The 23,271-nt window shown below is 39.6% G+C and overlaps 1 protein-coding gene and 1 non-coding gene across 5 annotated transcripts; one reads left to right on the top strand and one right to left on the bottom strand.

Annotated features, from left to right (window-relative positions):
• Window positions 1-1,018: 1,018 nt before the first annotated feature.
• Window positions 1,019-23,259, bottom strand: GTF2H3 (general transcription factor IIH subunit 3). 4 transcript variants are annotated; one of them, XM_030860075.2, is made up of 13 exons: window positions 23,163-23,259; window positions 20,091-20,170; window positions 14,119-14,225; window positions 13,559-13,725; window positions 11,294-11,356; window positions 10,385-10,414; window positions 10,219-10,247; window positions 7,381-7,455; window positions 6,550-6,603; window positions 3,317-3,385; window positions 2,804-2,939; window positions 2,654-2,690; window positions 1,019-2,566 (listed from the first exon to the last, which is right to left on the bottom strand). In XM_030860075.2, the coding sequence occupies exons 1-13, from the start codon at window positions 23,173-23,175 to the stop codon at window positions 2,497-2,499; spliced, it is 930 nt and encodes a 309-aa protein (XP_030715935.1). In that variant the 5' UTR covers window positions 23,176-23,259; the 3' UTR covers window positions 1,019-2,496. The 4 variants fall into 4 exon arrangements, with proteins under 4 accessions (XP_030715935.1, XP_069903099.1, XP_060166563.1 ...); XM_070046998.1 differs by lacking the exons at window positions 13,559-13,725; window positions 14,119-14,225 and having other exon boundaries at window positions 10,385-10,422; window positions 23,163-23,195; XM_060310580.2 differs by lacking the exons at window positions 13,559-13,725; window positions 14,119-14,225 and having other exon boundaries at window positions 23,163-23,193.
• Window positions 9,615-9,719, top strand: LOC115855549 (U6 spliceosomal RNA). Its single transcript, XR_004040486.1, has one exon. It is a non-coding gene; the product is annotated as a U6 spliceosomal RNA (small nuclear RNA).
• Window positions 23,260-23,271: the final 12 nt, after the last annotated feature.

Here is a 23,271-nt window from a genome sequence, read left to right as displayed (position 1 = left end):
ACTAAGCGTGCAGGCTCTGAGGTCGGACTGCCTGGTTTGGGTTTCACCTTCCTTCTACCTTAAGTGACCTTGGGAAAGTGACTTAACCTCTCTAAGCTTGGGCTTCCTCATCTTTATTATTATTTATTTTTGGCTGCGTTGGGTCTTCGTTGCTGTGTGCAGGCTTTCTCTAGTTGCGGTAAGCAGGGGCTACTCTTTGTTGTGCGGGTTTCTCATTGCGGTGGCTTCTCTTGTTGAGGAGTATGGGCTCTAGGCGTGCGGGGTTCAGTAGTTGTGGCTCACGGACTCAGTAGTCGTGGCACGTGGACTGTAGAGTGCAGCCTCAGTAGTTGTGGCACATGGGCGTAGTTGCTCCGCGGCATGTGGGATCTTCCCAGACCAAGGCTTGAACCCGTGTCCGTTGCACTGGCAGGCGGATTCTTAACCACTGGGCCACCAGGGAAGCCATTCATTCATTCATTCATTCATTCATTTGGCTGCGCCAGGTCTTAGTTGCAGCACTTGGGATCTTCATTGAGGCATGCGGGATCTATTTCCCTGACCAGGGATGGAACCCGGGTCCCCTGCATTGGGAGCATAGAGTCTTAGCCACTGGACCACCAGGGAAGTCCTTCCTCATCTTTAAAAAGGAGATAATAGTCTCTCCCAAATAGGATTGTGTGAGAATTAAGTGAGGTAGCATATCTAATGAGCTTAGGCTAATGCCTGGCATATAGTAAGCACTCAATAAATGTTCACTCATTTTGTTAGCCATCAGAGCAGTGGTGAACCAATTCACTGCAAGAATCCATGTATGGTGTGTAAGAAATCTTGTATTAAAAATTTCATATCAATCTATAATTGTATAGTATTTGTAACAATATTTTTGTGAGAGTTTTGGCAAGATTTGAAATTAAAGTTCTTCAGAGTTGAATAAAAAACTGTCTGACATGTGACCAAATCCAGGTAAAAAGTACAGAGTTGAAGATGAATTGAATGAGCATGAAATAAACAATGAATGAGAGGAAATAAGCAAATATGAAAGTTTAAATTATTTTATTATAAACATTTATACAAAATAAACAACAAACACAACTGTTAAAAATAAAATTTAAACAGAATTAGGCCAGTTCATAAAACATGTCAAATGAAAAGGTAATAACAAAAACCTTATCAGCTTGTTTGAAATTATTCATCTTTAGATATATGATTCTTTGTTTCCTAGACTTAAAATAGAGATCTCCATTACACATAGTTAGGCTGTGAAATATTAAATATTATTTTTAAAAGACAAACAGATTCTTAAAGGTTAGCAAATACTTGCAAAGTGATCACCAAAATCTTTGTGTATTTCTTAACAAAATTGAAAATGCAGAATATAAAATCTACTTGAAATAATCCAACCAAACACCAAATTGCTTAAATGAGACTCAGTTTCTGAGATGACATCAAGAGAAAATTAAAATCTTATTTATATACAAGGTTGTATACACAAATAGGTCTTTGTCAATTTACTTTAAAAAAAAATTAAATTGGCCACCATTCCTAAAAACGCTTCCTACACTCTGCTGGAATTTAAAAGGACTTTTAATAACTTCAAGGTTACATAGAAAAATAAGTTTTTTATTGTTGCAAATAATTTTTCTTTTGAACTTATAGAATTTTTCAGTATTAAGTCCAAAACTTCTAGAGAACAGTTCTCCAGTATTAATGCTTTCCCCCTCCTCATTAAAAAAGGGATGAATTCTATGTGGGGCAACACTTCACTGTACAGAATCCATTCTCCCCAAGAAATTCCCTCTCAGAACCCAGACCGTGGCTTTCACAAATAAGCTCTTCACACAACTGTTCTTAAAGAAAAAGTTCCCACCAGACTACTGCACTCACTCTCCTTACTCACTTAAAATCGGATTTTAGAGATATTCAGTGACAAACTATCATTTGGATAACTCTGACCAAACATGTACTAATGTCAGACAAAAGAATAAGTATCTGCTAATATCTGGAGCTAAATCTCAATCTAGAAAACAAGGATTTTATTTATGTGACTACCGTCGAAGTGTTGACTCAAGTAACATGTTCTATCTTGATTAATGCCATTACTCCATAAATAGTCACTTTTTCCAAAACTGTGTTCAAATTTCACATCATACATTTCACAGTAAGAACCTAGACTTGGTAGGTTCTGACACTTATAATCAGTCAGTACAGAATGGCTTTGACAAACTATCACCTCATTTAAAAAAAAAAAATCACAAATTTGTGCTTTCTTCCTCCATTTCTGGACAAAAACCAGTCAGAAAAAATTTTAGGGTACATTGCATAGAATGACTCCCTCAAATAAATCAGCCCCCAGGAAGCATAGGATGAGGATGATGTTTTAGTATATTTCCTGTAAGAAAGTTCACTAAAATTTATCTTACACATATCTCTATTTTTTTCAGAGCCTTCCTAACAAAGATTCTGCCATATAATTTCTATTAATAGCTCTAAGTGATGGGGAAACAATTTTTACTGTCATGCAGACATTTTCAGTTTCTTTTTCTTGGCCTTCAGTACAGGAGGGAGAGAAATCTTAAAGGCTGTCCTGAAATAACACAGAGAAGGAAATACTTTTTAATGCTCTAAATCTCTATAAAGGGCAAGCCAGCCACACAGCCTCAAAGATACTTACTCGCATGTAGTGCAGATAGGACTGAAGTTGCAGAATACTGCAAATTGAAAAAACGAAAAATGAACAGGACGGTCTAACAGTCACATAGTTGGAGATGTTTTCTGCACACTCCTCCACAACATAGAAAAACTCAGCGCTACGTGAACTTACTTGACAAGCACACAGAACACACGTAGCCGATTTCAATGAGATTTCGATGGCAGAAGCAAGCAGCCCGGTAGTCAACGTGAACTGGGGGTGGAAGGGTTAACTGAGACCTCTGATCTTGATCAGGAAGAAAAACCCACTGTTTAAAAAAAAAGCAAGGAAATTTTATTTAAAACATTGGGGAAAACAATCCGAAGCCAGGACATAGATAGCAGATATTAGCCAGTAAACACTGAGAATACTAAATTAGATTTTCCTTGAAAGTCTATTAGAAATAGACTATTAGAAATGTGTTTCTAGCCATTCCACAATTATTGAGCACCACCACACAGGCATACAGCATTCCGCATACAGCTTACAGGGTCCAAAGACTCCCTTAAGTTCGAATTCCCTAGGTCACCCCTCTGTTCCTTTCTTCCAGTTACTAAGCGTCAGCCATCTTACTCCCGTTCATTCCCCAGGAAACAGGGGTCTCACGGCTTCAAGGCATTAGGTTCACTGTTGACATTTCCTTACCAGTAAATACTGCAGAAGGGAGGGCATCTGAGGCACCTTCAAGTACAGTCCCCCTGTGATGTCACAAGCCTGCAAGACAAAGGGCTCTCAGCCAAACCAGCACTCGCTTAGCTTTTCCAGCGGGAGGTCATTCTCACCAGCAACTCTTCAGGTCTCCAAAAGGAGAGGAAGATACGACACAGCGAATTAAAAGGGAATCTCTTCCCAGAGTGCAGGAGGACCAGAAACTTGCAGCTACCTCTTCAGATGTTCAAATATCTTGCGTTCCCCTTGGCCCACACCCTTTCACCCTTTGAAGACTGTAGTATAGAGTACAAGCCCTTTTTCCTGTTAGTTTGCTACTGATAAATTTCTATTCTTGCCATGTTTATTCATTCTCATTGTATCTTTTAGTAACAGTTTGAGACGTAATTCACACGCTATTAAACTCACCTTTTTTTTTTTTTTTTTTTTTTTTGCGGTACGCGGGCCTCTAACTGTTGTGGCCTCTCCCATTGCGGGGCACAGGCTCCGGACGCGCAGGCTCAGCGGCCATGGCTCACGGGCCCAGCCTCTCCACGGCATGTGGGATCTTCCCAGACCGGGGCACGAACCCGTGTCCCCTGCATCGGCAGGCGGACTCTCAACCACTGCGCCACCAGGGAAGCCCTAAACTCACCCTTTTAAAGTGTACAATTTACTAGTTTTTAGAATATTCACAGAGTTGTGCAACTGTCACTGCTATCTAGTTGCAGAACATTTTCATCACCCTAAAAAGAGATCCCATCCCCATTAACAGTGATTCTCCATCCCTCCTTTCCCCTGGCAACCACTCATCTGCTTTCTGCCTCTATGGACTTGCCTATTCTGAACACTTCATACAAATGGAATCAGACAATATGTTTCCTTTTACTTCTTGCACTTAGGATAATGTTTGCAAGGTACATTCATACTGTAGCATGTATCAGTACTTCATTCCCTTTTATGACCAAATAATATTCCATTGCATGGATAGACCACAATTTATTTATCCGTTCATCCACTGATGGGCATTTGAGTTGTTTCCACTTCTGGGTTATTATGAATAGCACAGCTATGAATATTCACATACAGTATCTTTTATGGACACGTTTTCATTTTTCTTAAATATATATCTAAGAATGGAATTGTGGACTCAACTGGTAATTCTATGTTTAACTTTCTGAGGAAGTTTCAGACTGTATTCCAAAGTGGCTGTACCTTTTCACATTCCCAACAAACACCATGCACTTACCATCAAGCTTAAGAAATAGGATAATTCTAGAACCTTTGTAGCTGGTGTACTTTCTGGTTGTATCTCCCTTTCCCCATGCATCCCCAGCAGTAACCTAAACTCAAAGTTTTCTACAATTTTGTGCTTTTAACTAATCTTTTAGGAAATAATATTTCTTGCAGTCAAAAAACGTTTATCAAAAGTTTAGTAATTTCTTCAGTCTTATTTCTGTTTTTTTTCTTTTCCCTTTTTAGTTAAAGTAAAATTCAGTTTCATATTTTGATTAAAAATAACATCTGGTGGCGCAATGGTTAAGAATCTGCCTGCCATTGCTGGGGACATGGGTTCAAGCCCTGGTCCGGGAAGATCCCACATGCCGCATAGCAACTAAGCCCGTGCACCACAACTACTGAGCCTGCGCCCGAGCCCACGAGCCACAACTACTGAGCCCGTGTGCCGCAACTACCGAAGCCCACGCACCTAGAGCCCGTGCCCTGCAACAAGAGAAACCACTGCAATGAGAAGCCCATGCACTGAAACAAAGAGTAGCCCCCACTCGCTGCAATTAGAGAAAGCCCGTGCACAGCAAGGAAAACCAAATGCAGCCAAAAATAAATTTATTTTTAAAAAAAGAGATAAAATTAATTTTAAGAGCATTTTTATTTAACTCAATATATCCAAAATGTTATCATTTTAACATGTAATCATTATAAGTATCATTAATGAGATATTTTACATTGTTTTTTTCAATACTAAGTCTTTGAAATTCAGTGTGTATACTTATGCACACCTCAATTCAGATCAGACTCATTTCAAGAGCTCAGCAGCCATATGGCTACCATAAAGAATAGCGCAGATCTGGAATATGATCCTATTTTTATAAAAGTCTTTGCTTAGTGACCTATTCTTCCATCTGTATGTATAGAGAGATCTGTCATGCTGTTCACCTAATACTAACAACAGTAACTTTCAGATGATAGGATTTGAAGGGAATTTTTATTTATTTTTTTTTTTTTTTGCGGTATGCGGGCCTCTCACTGTTGTGGCCTCTCCCGTTGCGGAGCACAGGCTCCGGACGCGCAGGCTCAGCGGCCACGGCTCACAGGCCCAGCCGCTCCGCGGCATGTGGGATCTTCCCAGACCGGGACACGAATCCATGTCCCCTGCATCGGCAGGCGGACTCTCAACCACTGCGCCACCAGTGAAGCCCTTTTTTTAACTTTTAAAAAATACTTTTCTGTGTTGCTTGAATTTGTTTTAATGTGTAAATTACTTTTACAAATTCAATCAAATCATTGTGTAAAATGTAAGTAAAAATATCAAAGAAACCAGAGAGATGTTGGTGCTCTAATCTAAAGCATCATACAGGCTAATCCCTAAAAATGTGTGGGGACTTCCCTGGTGGTCCAGTGGGTAAGGCTCCGAGCTCCCAGTGCAGGGGCCCAGGTTCAATCCTTGGTCAGGGAACTAGATACCGCATGCCGCAACTAAGACTCAGCACAGCCTAAATAAGTAAATAAATAAAATATTAAAAAATAAAAATGTGTGAAGACTGGTAGATGAAAAGCATTTAACAAAAAGTAAGAGAACACACCACACTTTCATAACCACCAACACCAAACGTTCATTTAAAATATACCTTTTGGGCATCCCTGGTGGTGCAGTGGTTAAGAATCCGCCTGCCAATGCAGGGGACACAGGTTCGAGCCCTGGGCCGGGAAGATCCCACATGCCATGGAGCAACTAAGCCCATGCACCACAACTACTGAGCCTGTGCTCTACAGCCCGCGAGCCACAACTACTGAAGCCCGCGCACCTAGAGCCCACGCTCCACAACGAGAAGCCACCGCAATGAGAAGCCTGCACACTGCAACGAAGAATAGCCCCCACTCGCTGCAACTAGAGAAAGTCCGTGCACAGCAACGAAGACCCAACGCAGCCAAAATAAATTAAATAAATTTATTTTAAAAAATAAATAAAAATAAAATAAAATAAAATATACCTGTTGGAGGAGTCCTGAATCAGAGTCTAACACACAGGCATCAATCAAAATATTCTGAAATGAACATTTCAAAAAATATTATAGGAATAATAATGACTACCTTACAGTGAGAACCTACTATATGCCAGACGCTATTCTTAAAATGGCTCATTTAACATGCATAATAACTCTGCAAGGTAGATATCTGATTTTCATTTTACAGCTGAAGCACCCAGGCCTTGGCCGGGCGGTGGTCACAGAGCCAAGGGGAAGCAGTGCTGTCACCCCCAGTCTGCCTGTCCCCAAAGTCCATGGTCTTTTCACTATGTCATGGTACCACTCCAAGATGGAGAATATTTTACATGGCTATAGTAGCACTTTAGGTTAAAACTGAAGTTTTAAGGAAGTTTTTTTTTTAACATATCAAAGAAGAAAACGTATTAGTGATAACTCATCTGAACACTTCGGTTATTTGCAAAGTAAAAATATCAAATCTTTTTAAGACCTCCCTGAAGCAAAGAGACAGAGAAATTGAAGCAAGGTATGCAGCAAACTATAAAACCTAGAATTCTTAGCCTGGGGTCCAAGGATGGGCTAAATGGTTGCAGGAATACCACAAAACTATCTGCAAAGCTGTTTGAGTGCATATTTTTCTGGGGACCCATCAGATTCTCAAGGGTCCAGGACCCAAAATAGAGAAATGACTAGTATTGTACAAAATATGGATTCTAGATTCCCAATCCCTTAATAAGTATCTAGTCAGAATACCTCTCTAAGTAGGTCATTCAAACAATAAAATTAACTCCTTCATTATGAAACCAGTATTCTTTAAAAAGAAGGCTCTCAATTCACCTGCTTCTGTGCTGCAAAGATGACATTCATGAAGTTCATATACTGCAACGTGCTGTCTTCTGCAGCCTTAATAACCTAAAAATCACATCCATGTTAATACCTTTCAGCCACATCCTAGTATTCTCACTCAAATGTCATCACAATATACTACAAATTACAACCAATATCATCTTTCTAATTTGTCTTTGAAGTTATTATTAAATAATACCTAAAACTGTAAAGATAACCGCAAAAATCTCCCCCGAATCCTATCCCTCAAGAAATAACCCTTGTTAATAGTTTCTAAAGAGCACTTATGTGGCCGTGTATATATACTCACACATACACCCCCCAGGATGATACTCTATCTAGTGTTCTGCAGCCTGCTTTTTCAGTCCACAATATCTGGGGGTAAAATCTTACATCAATAAATTTGGATGTAACCATCCTTCATGCTGAGTTCATAGATTTCCACCGTTTAACCAATTATCTATAGAAGACATTGAAGCAGTTTCCAAACCTCGGTTTTAGACAATGCTCTAACGAACGCTCTCATCTACCCTTTGCACAACTCTCCGATTAGCTCCTAAAATAATCAGTGAGATTACAGAAGTGTCTGCACATTTAATTTTGATACATACTACCGAACTGCCCTCCAGAAAAGCTGTACCAGTTTATCCTCCCATGGGCGATGCAAGGGAGTAACCACTAGTAGGGCTGACCGTATTTCCAAATGCTAACTGGTCATTTTCATTTCCTCTTCTGCAGATTGCTCGTTTCCCACTTGTTTCTTTAGAGTCAACCCTGACTTTTAAAAATTAATTTACAAGAGCTCTTTTTTATTTTAGAAATATTACATTAATCCTGTCAGGTAGCTATACTGAAAGTACTTTTTCCTAATAGTGTTTTTTTCCCATCCTTGTTTTGGGGGGGTTATTTTTTTGAGGTCTTACGCTTCCTTTTAAAGTTTCATATCATGCTTAGCAAGATACTCATCAACACAAGACTATAAACAGATATTTTCTTCTAGAGCTTTTATGACTTGAATTTTTACATTGAAATGTTTGATCTTTACTAGAATGTGTTTAGGTATAAGCAGTGAGATCTAGCTTTGCTTTCCCGCAAATGGCCAATCAACTGGCCCAGTACCTTTTATTGAATAATCCATTTCCTTCCCACTAACTTGAAGTGTTTCGTTTATCATATGTCAAACCCCACTGTACCTGGTTTCTGGACTCTAGTCTTTTCCATTATCTGTTTGCCTACTACTATACCAGAACCACAGTTACTGTAGCTTTATAATGTGTTTTAATGCCTAAAGGAGTGTGCACAAAGAAGAACAAAGAGAACTGCTCACTACCCAGTTCTACAAGGGTTAACGGGGAACTCACTGCAGCTGCCCACCGACAGCGCACCCTGAGAGGAGTTCAGGATGAAAAACAGGATGAGGGACTCTGTGCTTTGGATAAATAGGCCTTTAGATAGTTAGATGCATATCTCAGGAAGAATTTCAATGACCCCAGATTCTTGCCTCTTCGCAGACAAGAACTGAAAAAAGAAATAGAAAAGCACTAAAATCACTAACTTGAGATATCTGTTCTTCGTGATTAGCCGTAATCTTTTACCAAGATATATGCTTGACTGCATGAATTTCCTAGCCAAAAAATCACATATAAACTGGCTTCTCCCCTACCTCTTTGGGGCAGTTTCCTCACAGCTGACTGGCTGTCTCCTGGGCTATAATCCTCAGTAAGACTCTGGATAAAACTTAACAACTCACAACTCTTATGTTGTGTGTCTTTCTTTAAGTCAATTGGAGCAAGTTCCTGCCTACCATTTTCTTTCAGAAAGCTCCTGGCTATTCTCATTGATTTATTCTTTCAGATAAACTGTTGACTTTCTTAAATCCCCCCACTCTGCCAGGAAAAAAAAATCTGATTAATATTCTGAGATTGCATTGAACTTACAGTTTAATATTGGAAAAATTGACATTGAAGAATAAAGTATGGATCTCCAAAAACTAGTGGTTACCAGTGGGGAGAGGGAAGAGGGGAGGGACAATATAGGGGTAAAGGAGTAAGAGGTACAAATTATTATGCATAAAATAAGCTACAAGGATACACTGTACAACTGTACAAAAATAGGGGGAATATAGCCAATATTTTATAATAACTATAAATGGAGTATAACCTTTAGAAATTGTGGATCACTGTATCATACACCTGTAACATAAATAATATTGTATGTCAACTATACTTCAATTTAAAAAAAATACAAATTTTATTGGAACCATACAGAGAAGATTAGCATGGCCCCTGCGCAAGGATGACACGCAAATTCGTGAAGCGTTCCATATTTTTAAGTGAGACAGTGGCATGGACATATATATACCACCAAATGTAAAACAGATAGCTAGTGGGAAGCAGCCGCATAGCACAGGGAGACAAGCTTGGTACTTTGTGTCCACCTAGAGGAGTGGGATAGGGAGGGAGATGCAAGAGGGAGGAGATATGGGGACATATGTATATGTATAGCTGATTCACTTTGTTACAAAGCAGAAACTAACACACCATTGTAAAGCAATTATACTGCAACAGAGATGTTAAAAACAATAATAAAAAATAAATAATAAAGTACGAATTTTAAAAAGAAAAAATATGGCTCTCCATTTATTCAATTATTTCATGTCTCTCAGAATTTTCATTTTTCATCATAATCAATTTTACGTATTCCTTGTTAATTAATTCTGGGTACTTAATAATTATTGTTTCTACTATAAATGGGTCTTATTTCCCATTATGTTTTCTAATTGGCTTTAGCTGGTATAAAAACATCGTTTTGATATCTTTTTAATCTTACCAATATCCTTGATTTCATTTCCTGATTATCTATAAAGAGATAAAAACAGTGTACAATTTAACTGAATCTTATTAAACATATTACATATAAGGTTTTCTCAGCAGTTTTTAAACAGTACCTGAAAGTTATAGTAGTAAAATAAAGATAGAAGAATGTAGGTGCCTACCTTTAACATCCTTGCTCATTCTATGAATGTCTTATTTTCTTAGCATTAAGGAATTTTAAAATATTATTTCATAAATACTAATAGTAAACAGAAAAATAACCTCAATTTTAGTTAAATAAATCCAGCATCCACCCAGCTGAAAAAAGGAAAAGCTCCAAGGCCCACAATAAACACATAAAACAAGACTGATTGGGAGCTTCCAATTACTAACTCTGTAATCAAGCGGGCTTTGTAACCCGACCAAAATATGATCTTTATCCCAGAAAATTAAAATTAGTAGATTTGATTGTTCTTTGATTATCCACCTGCTTGTTCTATGATTATCCACCATGTCCTGGATTTGAATACTGGGAACACAAGTAAATCAATACACCATCAAATGAGATAATGAATTTGAAAAGCATACCCAGATGATCAGACACCCCCAATCAAGGTCTGGACAGACTCAATATTGTACAAAACTAACAAACTAAATTACTTAAGGCTGAGAAAATATCAAACATAATCAAAATGCTTATAAAGGTGTGCAAAATAATGCATTCTCCCGCAGAGAAGCAGCTGCTCATTTAATAAGCCCCAGGGTCAGTAAATGGCTTTTTAAATTAAACCCTGCTTCCAACACGAGAGACGAAAAAAAAATTTTTTTTAATTTGTCTAATAAGAAGCAAAGAAGCATCCTGAGGAACAATGAATTACGGGCAAGACGTGCTGGAGAAACTAGAGTCTTCTCATTCTTAGCTTGTCTAAAAACATGTCAAAGCCAAGATAAACTACTTTTTGATTATCTACCACTTTAGAACACTCATGCCTTCCATTAACATGGGCACCCAAGGTTCTGAGAACTATCACAAGTTCAGATCTCTTTATTACAGGAAAACACCTTCTGAATGATTAAAACACCAAGGATACAGCAAAGAGCTTTGGCAAGGGATCCTGCCAGCAGAGTTTCTGTATGTTGACCCTCTATGTCACCTGTAGATAACAAAAAACATTAAAAAGGGAATTTTTAGGTACTTTCTTGACCTAAAATCATTTTCAAACCAAAGCATTCTTCTTCATGAATGAAATCAGATGACATTTTCAAACTGGGTTTAAAAACACAGATAAGCAATTTTTAAACATTTTCTCAATTTAAGATACCCCGGTGGTTGGGGGCTGAAGGGGCAGGAATGGGGGGTTGTTGCCTAATGGGTATAAAGTTTCAGTTTTCGATGATGAAACACTTCTGGAAATGGACAGTGGTGATTTTGCACAACAGCGTGAATGTACTTAACGCCACTGACCTGTACACTTAAAAATGGTTAAAATGGTTATGTTATAAAAAACAGATAATAAAAAGTATCCTGGTGTTACTGGGGAAGGTTGTGGTTGCTCAATGACCTAAGCAGTAGCAGAGGCCCTGTGCAACTGCAGGCAGCCTGGACAGTGGCCCCTGGCCAGGCCCCGAGCCCTTCCCACTGCCTCCCACCTGCCTGGGAAAGCCGTGATAAGAGGACTGGAGAAAGTGCCCTGGCTGTGGGAGGCAGGGACGAGGTTTACAACTTATTCAGAGACTTGAGTGAAAAACAGTCACTCTCATAAAAATAAAAATTCTATACCTTCAGCACAACAAGGTGGGGAGACCAGATTGACACGCTGTGCGAACAGGGCCTGCAACTGGTCCAGGAGCACTGATACCCCATGGGGAGGTCAGACCAGGAAAGGTCTGGAACACTATACTGAGAAGTTGGGACTTTGCCCTAGGGGCCAGTGGTTGTTCAAAACATGATTCGAGAACCAGCTGTAGGAATATCACCAGGGAACTCAATAGAAACACAAATTCTTGGGCCCTCCCTAAACCCACTGAATCAGAAACTATGGAGTGGGGTTCAGTATTTCATTTTAACAAGCCCTCCAGGTGATTTTTAACAGTTTTATTGGGGTATAACTTACAGATCACAAAATTATCTTTTTAAGCACACAAGTCAATGATTTTTAGTAAATTTATAGGGATGTAAATCCTCGCCACAATCCAACTGTAGAACATTTCCATCACCCCGAAAGATCACTTGGGCCCATTCCCATCACTTCTCTGCTCCTCCCCAGCCCCAGGAGAAATCATTAATCCACTTTCTGTCTCTAGAACTGCCTTTTCCCTACAGGTGATTTGGACACAGGAGACAGATTGAAACCACTGCCTGCAGGCAACAGGGAATCAGCAAAAGGTCTTTAAGGGCGGGAACAGCAGCTCTGATATTTAGGATGATACCTCTAGATGCTGAGTGGAAAGACTGGAACGGAGAGAGACAGGAGTCGGTTAAGAAGTTAGTAACAACGATCTAGAGCAAAGGCTCTCCACCTGGGCAACCGTGCCCCATGGGAGACATCTGGTTCTCACAACCGGGGGATATTACGGCATCCAGTTGGTTGAGGCCTTTCCTTCAAAGCACAGGAAAGCCCCACAATAAAGAATCACCCAGCCCAAAACGTCAGCACTGCCAAGGCTCAGCTAGATGGCAGGTAATAAGGGGTCAGACTTCGGAGATACTGCTGAGGATAGATTAATAGGATCTCATAGCTGATTAGATGCTGGATGAGGAGGAAGGAGTCAAAACAGAAAATTTTGCAAAAGTAGGTGGCTGGGGGGTGACAGAAATAGGAAATGGAAATGGTGGTCTGAGAGAAAAGACAATGAAACTGGTCTGGGCCGTGTTAATGAGACTGTGGGACATTTAAGTGGAGATATTTGCAAGTTGAAAGAAAGGCTAGATTAGAGACAAAAACTGGGAAGTGTTCATAAATAAATGATAATTAATGACGAGTGGATGAGAACACGCAGAGGGAGAAAATAAGAAAATAACCCGGCAGAATAAAAAAATGTATATATTTTTAAGAAGAAAAAGTCAGAAATGGAAGAAAGAATGGTCCAAAAAAGAGGAAAAATAGGTCAACAGGCTATCCTCAGAAACCAGAGTATTTTAAGAAGCGGAGGATGGTGAACAGGGTCAATGCTGCAGAGGTCAGGCAGCTAATGCACAGGCTTTGATGGAAAAGATTTTTTAAAAGAAAAGAGAGAATGAAGTAAATAGTATCGAGATGCTCAAAGTTTTGGACTCAAAGCCTCAAGGACCTCCACACTCAACTCCACATGCAAACAGCAATAATGGAAGAAAAAAAAAAGCTGAAAGCAGTTACTCTTGGTCATTAGATCTTTGATCTCTTCAACAATAACTTCATTTGCTGCTGTTAGCAACTCATATTTTCCATCTTTGCTTCCTGAGGGAGTAAATTCAGAAGAAGCATTGCCAGGGTCTCCAAAGAAGTCTCCAAGTCTGCCATTCTTTCCAGGATATAAGAATCGACTGAAACAGAAAAACAAAACACCGAAAAGAACCTAGTTACACCAGGACTTGAAGCCCTCACTAAACATCAAAGTGAAATCCAGCACACGTAACAAAAACCACACCAATTCCAGACTCTCAAGATTCCATAATAAATTTCAGTTTTAAAGAATGTAGAAAATAGGCAAGTGGGCAAACATGAGTCTACCACCACAGAATATCTTGATGATTCCACTGTTTTCTTAAAAAACGAGAAGAATAAAGAAGGTACTGGGTTACTGTCTCTTGAAATGCTTCATACCAAATTCTTACCTACTACCAGTTTATTATTTGAGGTATATTTATCTACCCCAGTAATATCTGGTCCAAGGGTCCCTAAGCACTGAACAGGAAGAATAATCATAATGGTCATACCTTTCTTGAATGTGACTTGCTATCACAGCAAGTTTGTTGGAACGATTCATGAATAAATGAGAATTTCCTAGCACCATCACTGCATCTATGCATTTTGATAAAGTAAACTGTTGAAAAACAGAAGACAAAAGAAAGGTAAATTAGCTATCCAAATAGCTACGTCAGGTCTTGAAATGATTAAGATTTCATTTAAATTTTAGACAATTATTCACTTCTAAAAATTTGCTCTGGAGCTCCCCCCCTCCAAAGTCATAAGCAAAAACATTTGAAACCTACAGTTTTCCAATACTGAACAGCACAGACTTGCTCATTTCTGACTTGCTTAGAAAAACAACACATGGCAGGTCAGATCCCACGGAGCAGAGCAAAATGAAGGAAGAATTGCTGTTGGGGGATGGGATGGAACTGGGGAAGTAAGGAGATAGCGTCCTTTTTTATAAACATGATGACTGATTTGTGCTAGAGATGACCTAAATATAATTTAGTCAGTAGCATCAATCTTTACTAATACTGGTTATAGAGAATTGCCCTTACTTTTTCTCCTCCCTTACATAACTGTCTACCAGCTACATTTTCATCCTCCACGATAATGAAAACAGTCCAATTTGAAATATAAACCCAAGAAAGACAAAAATTCCAACTGAGACAAGAAATCATATGCAAAGACATTCATTTTCACTGTTATTTTTCCAGCTGTTATACTGTTAATTGATACAACCTATTTATTCATAAATAAATATATTCATAGCAAAAATATGGATAAACCTGAAGAAAAGAAACTATAGTTTTCTAATTTTACTTATGAAACCAATTCTACATCACTACAATATTCCACAAATGTTTTCTGCATAACATTCAGGGAATAGCAAACATATCACAACTTCTATGATGAAATTACTAGAAAACTATTGCTACACATGGAATAGACAATTAATATATACTGATTAAATTGGTAATTGTAAAACTTTTGAATTCATTCATTAAGTATCCTGAGCACCTATTATATGCCAGGCGAAGACCCCTTCTTTCATGGAGTTTACATTCCGACAAGTACTAATATTACTAAAAAAACACAGGTGGATATTTTTATAATCATGTAATAAAGCATGTTTCTCTTAAAGAAATACTTCAAGCAGAAAATAAAACTGATAAATTTCACTCATTCTATTTTTGACAATGTAAAACAAACCTATTAAAATTTCTGTATGGCAAAAAAAAGACTGAACAAAAAAAGTGAGGGCTTCCCTGGTGGCGCAGTGCTTGAGAGTCCGCCTGTCGATGCAGGGGACGCGGGTTCGTGCCCCGGTCCGGGAAGATCCTACATGCCGCGGAGCGGCTGGGCCCGTGAGCCATGGCCGCTGAGCCTGCGCTCCACAAGGGGAGAGGCCACAACAGCAACAGGCCCGCATACCGCAAAAAAAAAAAAAAAAGTGAGAGGCAAATTACAAACTGGAAAAAAATAATTGCAACGTATGACAGATGAGTTAACCTTTAATATAAAGAGTGTCCACAAACCATTAAAAATAAATAAATAAAAGGAATATGCAAAGAGAAAAATGGGCAATGCCCCAGAGGAGAAATACAAAGGACCATTAAATATACGAAAAGCAAATTGAGATCATTTTGGTACATCATACTGGCAAAAGATAAAATAAGAAAACAGAGCATCTTGTGTTGGTACCAAAAAAAACAAACCCAGAATCCTCATACACCACTGATGAGAGTTCAAAATAAGACAGTCTTCCTGGAGAATATGGTAATATGCAGTGATATACTGGTCTAGCTGTACAATGGAATTCTACTCAGCAATAAAAAGGAATGAACTACTGATGCATGCAGCAACACGGACAAATTTCAAAATAATTATGCTGAGTGAAAACACCAGACCAAAAAAGAAAAAAAAAAAACCCAAAACAAAAAATTGTTTGATTCCATATATATAAATACCTAAAATATGCAAACTAATCTATAGTGAGAGAAAGCAGATCACTGGTTGCCTCGGGAGGGGACAGGCAGAGAGGTGGGTGGGATGAATTCAAAGGAACAGGAAGAAACTTTGGGGGTGATGGATCTATATGTTCATTATTTTGATTGTGGTGATAATTTCATGAATGTATACATTAGTGAAAACATAACAAATTAAACACTTAAAACATAACAAAGTAAACACTTTAAACATGTACAGCTCATTGTATGTCAACTCTAGCTTGATAAAGTTATTTTTAAAAAAGACACCATTCAGAAAATGTCCAACTTAAAAATTTTTAAATTGGGCAAAATATTTGAATACAAATTTCACCAAAGAAAATATATGGATGGCTAATAAGCATACGAACAAAAGACTCAACATCACTAGTCATTAGGGAAATGCAAATTAAAACCAAAATGAGATATTACCACCTACACTAGAATGACTATAATCAAAAAGATAGACAAGCGTCAGCAAGGATGTGAAGACAAGACTGGAACTCTCATACATTTCTGATGGGAATGGAAAAGGGTGTACCAACTTTTTTTTTTTTTGGCCACTTCTTTTTTTTTATTTTATTTCATTTATTTATTTTATTTTTTGGCTGCATTGGGTCTTCGTTGCTGTGGGCTGGCTTTCTCTAGTTGCGGCGAGTGGGGGCTACTCTTCATTGCAGTGCACGGGCTTCTCATCGTGGTGGCTTCTCTTGTTGCGGAGCACCAGCTCTAGGTGCGTGGGCTTCAGTAGTTGTGGCTCACGGGCTCAGTAGTTGTGGCGCACAGTCTTTGTTGCTCTGCAGCATGTGGGATCTTCCTGAACCAAGGCTCGAACCTTTGTCCCCTGCATTGGCAGGCGGATTCTTAACCACTGCACCACCAGGGAAGTCCCAGGGTGTACCAACTTTTGAAAAGTTTGGCAACGTCTTAAAAAGTTCAGTCTAAACTTACCATATTACCCAGTAATTCAACTCATAGGCCTCTAACTATTCAAGAGAAATGCGAACATATGCTCATACAAAGACTTGTTTGTGAATTACCAGCATTATTCATAATAGTCAAAAAGGGGAAACAATCTAAATGTCTGTGAACAGATAAACAAGAGGTATATTCATTCAAAGTAGCTTTTTTTTTTTTTTTTTTTTTGTGGTACGCAGGCCTCTCACTGTTGTGGCCTCTCCCCTTGCGGGGCACAGGCTCCGGACACGCAGGCTCAGCGGCCATGGCTCACGGGCCCAGCCGCTCCGCGGCATGTAGGATCCTCCCGGACCGGGGCACGAACCCGCGTCCCCTGCATAAGCAGGCGGACTCTCAACCACTGCGCCACCAGGGAAGCAAGAGGTATATTCATACTATAAAATACTGTTCAGTAATTAAAAGGAACCACCAATATATGCTACAACATGGATGAACCTCAAAAATATTACGCTAAGTGAAAAAAGCCAAAATCAAAAGACTACCTATTACCAAAACTCACCCAACATGAAAAAGATCATTCAAATAGTTTAATTAATACTAAAGAAATTTAATTCATAGTTTAAAACTTCACCAAAAAGCAATCTCCAGGTCCAGACAATTTCATTGGAGAACTATACCAAAAGTTTAAAGAACTGATACCAATTTTAAATAATCTCTTCCAGAAAACGGAAGAGAACACTTCCCAATTCATTTTATGAAGCCAGTATCACCCTTAAGCCAAAATCAGCCAAACAGTACAAAAAAGAAAAAAAAAAAACTATAGACCAGCATCTATCATAAAATAGATAAAAACTGAATCCAAGTGGGGTTTATTCTGGGAATGCAAAGCTGGATCGATATTTGAAAATCAATCAGTGTAATCCACCATATTGACAGGCTAAAGAGAAAAATCATTAATTGATGAAGAAAGATCATTTGACAAAACTTAACATCCATTCATGATAAAAATCTCCAAGCAAAACTAGGAAGAGAACTTCCTGAACTGGATGAAGAGCATCTACAAAAAAAAGCTACAGTTTACACCATACTTAACAGTGAAAGACTGAATGCTTTCCTTCTAAGATCAGGAGCAAGGTAAGGATGTCCACTCTCACCACTCTTACTGAATGTAGTACTGTAAGTCTTATGAGTACAATAAAGCAAGAGAAGAAAATAAAAGGTATGTGCATTGGAAAGGAAAAAAATAAAACTGTGCCTACTTGCAGATGACATGACTGTCTATTTAGAAAATCCCAAGGAATCTAAAAAACACTGCTAGGTGGGCTTCCCTGGTGGCGCAGTGGTTGAGAGTCTGCCTGCCGATGCAGGGGACACGGGTTCGTGTCCCGGTCTGGGAAGATCCCACATGCCACGGAGCGGCTGGGCCCGTGAGCCATGGCCGCTGAGCCTGCGCGTCCGGAGCCTGTGCTCCGCAACGGGAGAGGCCACAAGAGTGAGAGGCCCGTGTACCGAAAAAAAAAAAACACTGCTAGGACTAATAAGTAAGTGTAGGTTAAGCAAAGTCCCAGCATATAGGAGCAACACACAAAAATCAATCATATTTCTATATACTAATATTAAATAGGTGGCAACCAAAATTTGAAACATACTACTCATTTACAGTTGCTAAAAAACATGTATTTAGGTATAAATCTACAAAACTTGTCTGATGAAAACTATAAAATGCTAACGAGAGAATTCCCTGGCAGTCCTGTGGTTAGGACTCTGTGCTTTCACTGCTGAGGGCCCAGGTTCAATTCCTGGTTGGGGAACTAAAATCCTGCATGCTGCAAGGTGAGGCTAATAATAATAATAATAATAATAATAATAACAGCTAACATAAAAAAGTCACAACAGCAAATGCTGGTAAAGATACAAAGAACTGGACCTCTCATACTTTGCTGGTGGGAATGTAAAATGGTATAGCCACTCTGGAAAACAGTAAAGCAGTTTCTTATAAAATCAAACATGTGATTAACATACGACCCAGCAGTTGCACTTCTGGGCATTTATCCCAGAGAAATGAAAGCTTACATCCACACAAAAACCTGTATATAGATTTTCAGAGCAGCTTTTTATGTAATAGCCAAAAATTGGAAACCACCCAAATGTCCTTTGATAGGTGAACGATTATACAAACTATGGTACATCACACCATGGACTACTACTCAGCAATAAAAAGGACAAACTTCTGTACATGGAACGACTTGAATAGATCAAGGGCATTATGTTGAGTGAAAAAAAGCCAGCCTCAAAGGTTGCATACTGTCTGATTTATTTACATAACAAAATTCTAGAGATGAAGAACAGATTAGTAGATTAGTACCAGGGACTAGAAAGTTACAGCAACCATGAAGGATGCCTCCACCAGGGAGCTCCTGTGCGATGAAACAGCTCTGTATCTTTTTTTTTTTTTTTCCCAGCTCTGTATCTTGATTCTGGTTGGGGTTACACTAATCTTACATGTGATAAGACTGCAAGAACTAAACATACACACACAAGTGGATGCAAAACTGCTGTGATTTGAATAAAGGCTGTAGATGGTACTGATGCCAATTTCCTGGTTTCGCTATTGCACTACAGTTATATAAGATGTTACTACTGGGAGACGCTGAAGCCAGGGCACACAGGACCTCTCTGTACCACTTTTCTAATTTCCTGTGAGTCTGTAACTATTTCAAAACAATATATTTCAAAATAGAAAGTGTTTTTTAAAAAAGACTACATATTATATGGAATCGATATATGAAATGTCCAGGAAAGTCAACATAAAGACAGAAAGTAGATCAGTGGTTGCCTACAACTAGGGGGTAGAAGCAGTGACTGCAAACAGGCACACGGGAACTTTGGGGGGAAATAGAAATGTTCTAAAACGGAATTGTGGTGATGGTTAAACAACTTTACTGTGATTTTTACTTAAAAAAAACACTGAACTGTACATTATAATGGGTGAATTTTATGATATGTAAATTATACCTTAATAAAAAAGCAACATAAACATATACTCAGTCAAACCAGAATTATCCAAAAGCCTTCTCAAGCAATCTTACCTGAGATTCCTTTAATGCTTGCTTTCCCCACCAAATTGGGTTGGTATCAACTATGATAACCAGAAGATTCAATTCATCTTCTGAAAATATTAACAAAAAATAAAAAACATTAGCCTCATAAAAGTGAAACAAAGCTAACATTCTCGATTTGTAAATTAGATCCAGAGCAAGCACCACTACATGCCTTCACATGTTTATCATCCTACAATCATGAAATTAACACAAGGCCAAGTTCTTTTAAAGATTTAAAGCTCTGGGGGCCCTTAGCAAGCTCTTGCTTGCCTCCTGTACATCTGTACCTTTCATGCACTAGAATGTAAGCTTTGTTTCTTTTGTCACTGCTTATCCTCTGCTCCGAGCACAATGCCTAGCATGTGGTGGATGATCAATAAATATCTCTTTTGTGAATCCAAAGACATATGCATTTTAAATGGCTGGTAAAGGACAGAAAGCACTGATTAACCAGTAGTTAGAATCACTAGTAGAATTTCAGGCATGGGATGGCAGGGGGGGTAGATTTAAAGGGAGACACAGAATCAATTTGGCTCCAAGTCCATCAAATCACCTAGCAGCAAGGTCAATTATACTTAGGAACCAATCTTTAAAAGGTGAAAATGAGGGGAATTCTCTGGCGATCCAGTGGTTAGGACTCCAAGCTCTCACTACAGAGGGCCTGGGTTCGATCCCTAGTTGGGGAACTTAAATCCCATAAACCGTGAGGCCAAAAAAAGAAAAAAGAAAAAACAAGGTGAAAACCAGAGTGGAAAGCACTTGCTATGTCAAGATTTTACTGTGAAAAAAATTAGGCTACTCTCTACAAAGTGACAGACACAATTAAAGAGGCTAACTTAACATATTAGTTCATTCAACAAACATTTACACTAAGTACCAGTGTTAGGTGTTGGGGATAGGTGTTGAGGATACTGAGTCCAAGCCCTCAAGGAGCCTACATTCTGAGGTGACAGACATATGAACCCATAAGCACACACTGTTACGAAAAAAACAGGATGCTCATTTAATAGCAAAAAGCAACAATGCCTTTCCTGCCCCCATACTTTCCATCCTCCAGTTCCCTGTTCCCTGTATCAGGATAATCCCACCCCGTCTTTGATGTCTGCTTACATACCCAAATCCTATTTACTCTCTAAGGCCCCAAACCAATGCTACGTCTTCACCCAGAAGTCCTCCCTAGGTCTTCCAACAGGTCCTGGCTCCCCCATCTCAGGAGACTGGAAATCTCAGGCCCCCTGCATCAGGTCCGGCACATGTAATCCTATCATCCCATCCCATGCTGACAACTCGGCAAGGGACTTATTGCTATCTTTTGCTATCTTTCACCACTTATAAGATGTACTCCCTCCTTTCTTTTCTTTTCTTTTCTTTTTTTTAAGTTTGACAGATGCTGAAGTGAGGATGGCATCTTACCCTTATGACTGATCACATTTTATTCTCTCTTAGTGGTATATTAAATAAAATAAAAGCACGTTTCATAATCAATACTATCTTAGATTAGGGGAAACATGGTATTTCTCTTTTGCAAGAGAAAGTAACTTGCTCTAAGTCACATGGCCTGCTAGCAAGTAGCAAAGCTAACACCCAACTCTGAAGACAGATCTGCTTGACTCTAATGACTGTGGCTTTTCAAAGCCCCACTGCCTACTTCTGAACACCAACAGCATCACTTCTCTTCTCATGACAGCACTCACTACCTCATTTTACACTTAGCTGTGTTTCTGATCTCTCTTCCCAGCTCTGCCCTCTAAACCGTGGACTCCTCAAAGAATGAGGAATGAATAACGTAATGTTGCATAAATCACAGAAGAAAGTGCCTGGCACAGAAGAGGCACTTAATTGTGTCTCCCACAGGCCCTCACTCCTCTACCCAAAAGCCTTTGGCCTTATTCTCCATCAGGTCCCACCTCCCAACTCTCAGGGCCTTCCTTGCTACTATCAAGCCTGAGAAAAACAGAAAGTGCTGCCTGTCAGGAGAGGTGTGTATCCATATACACATGGAATGTCACTATGAATTTCCTTTTTTGGGTCTCTACCTCCACATTTGTAGACAGGGGCCATACAAGGTCTGCGTCCCTCACAGGGCTGTGATATTGATTAAAACAGATGAAGGATGCGTGCACAATTGTTATGGCCTCTGAAAGGACCTATTTCTACTCTTGCTCTCCGCAGTCCACTTCCCACACAGCAGCCAAAGTAATCTTTTAAAATCATAAATCAGGGACTTCCCTGGAGGACCAGTGGCTAGGACTCCACGCTTCCACTGCAGGGAGCACAGGTTCTATCCCTGGTCGGGGAACTAAGATCCCGCAAAATACTGCGTGGTCAAAAAAAAAAAAAAAAAAATCGTAAATCAGATAGTAAACCTACCTTGCTTAAAGCCCTAAAACGGCTTTGTATTACACTTAAAATAGAGATCAAGCCCCACAAGGGCCCTGCACCTGGCTAGCTCCCTGATCTCATCCTTCTAGCCCACCCTACTCCCACCACCCTGGCCTTTTTTCTCCCTTTAAGATATCAGGCTCTATAACTGGTAGCTTAATGTATGAACGAAAGTCTCTCCACCTTCCTCTACCCCCGGGTGCCCCCTTTCCGTCTTCCCATTGCAATGTAGTGGCTCAACTTGCCACAGGGTCTTTATAAAGTCACTCAAGTCTTAGTTTCAATATCACTGGTCTTCCCTGGACCGCTATCGAAAGCAGCTCCTTCTTGATCATCCCCTAATCACAATCGACCCCATCATCACTTTATATTGTCGTCACAGCTCTTGTCACCCTTCAAAATTATTTTTATTTACTTGCCTACTGTCTGTCTCGCTCACTAGACGGTAACCTCCACGAGTCTGTAACGTTCTCTATGTATCTCCCAGGGCATGAAATAACGCCGGGCACACAAGAGGCGCTCCAAAAATATTTACTGAATGAGTACATTCGCTACTCCTCTAAAGACCAAACAAGCTCCACCCAGCCCCCAGAATATACTGATACTCCATTTGGCCGGCCCTGGCCGGGTAAAGTCTGCTCAGCCCCGGGGTCCGGGTCCCGCCATCGCAGCCCTCACCGTCTGAGACCATAGCTGCCCGTCTCCCTCAGCGAACAGCCGCTTGCAGTCAAGCGGGCCTCCGGGGTACGGCGCACCCCAACTTCCGGCGCCTCCGAGTGACGTAAGA

The sequence above is a fragment of the Globicephala melas genome, chromosome 13, assembly GCF_963455315.2.
Source record: "Globicephala melas chromosome 13, mGloMel1.2, whole genome shotgun sequence".
NCBI classification, from domain to species: domain Eukaryota; kingdom Metazoa; phylum Chordata; class Mammalia; order Artiodactyla; family Delphinidae; genus Globicephala; species Globicephala melas.
The sequence above is the reverse complement of the archived record's forward strand: the minus strand, read 5'-3'. Positions and strand labels throughout refer to the sequence as shown.

Coding starts and splice junctions, on each gene's coding strand:
- GTF2H3 (XM_030860075.2), bottom strand. Junction 11,357..13,558: donor CAAAGATCTAATGACCAAGA/GTAACTGCTTTC, acceptor TGTTATCTACAG/GTGACATAGAGGGTCAACAT. Junction 10,415..11,293: donor CCTTGCCAAAGCTCTTTGCT/GTATCCTTGGTG, acceptor TAAGAAAATAAG/ACATTCATAGAATGAGCAAG.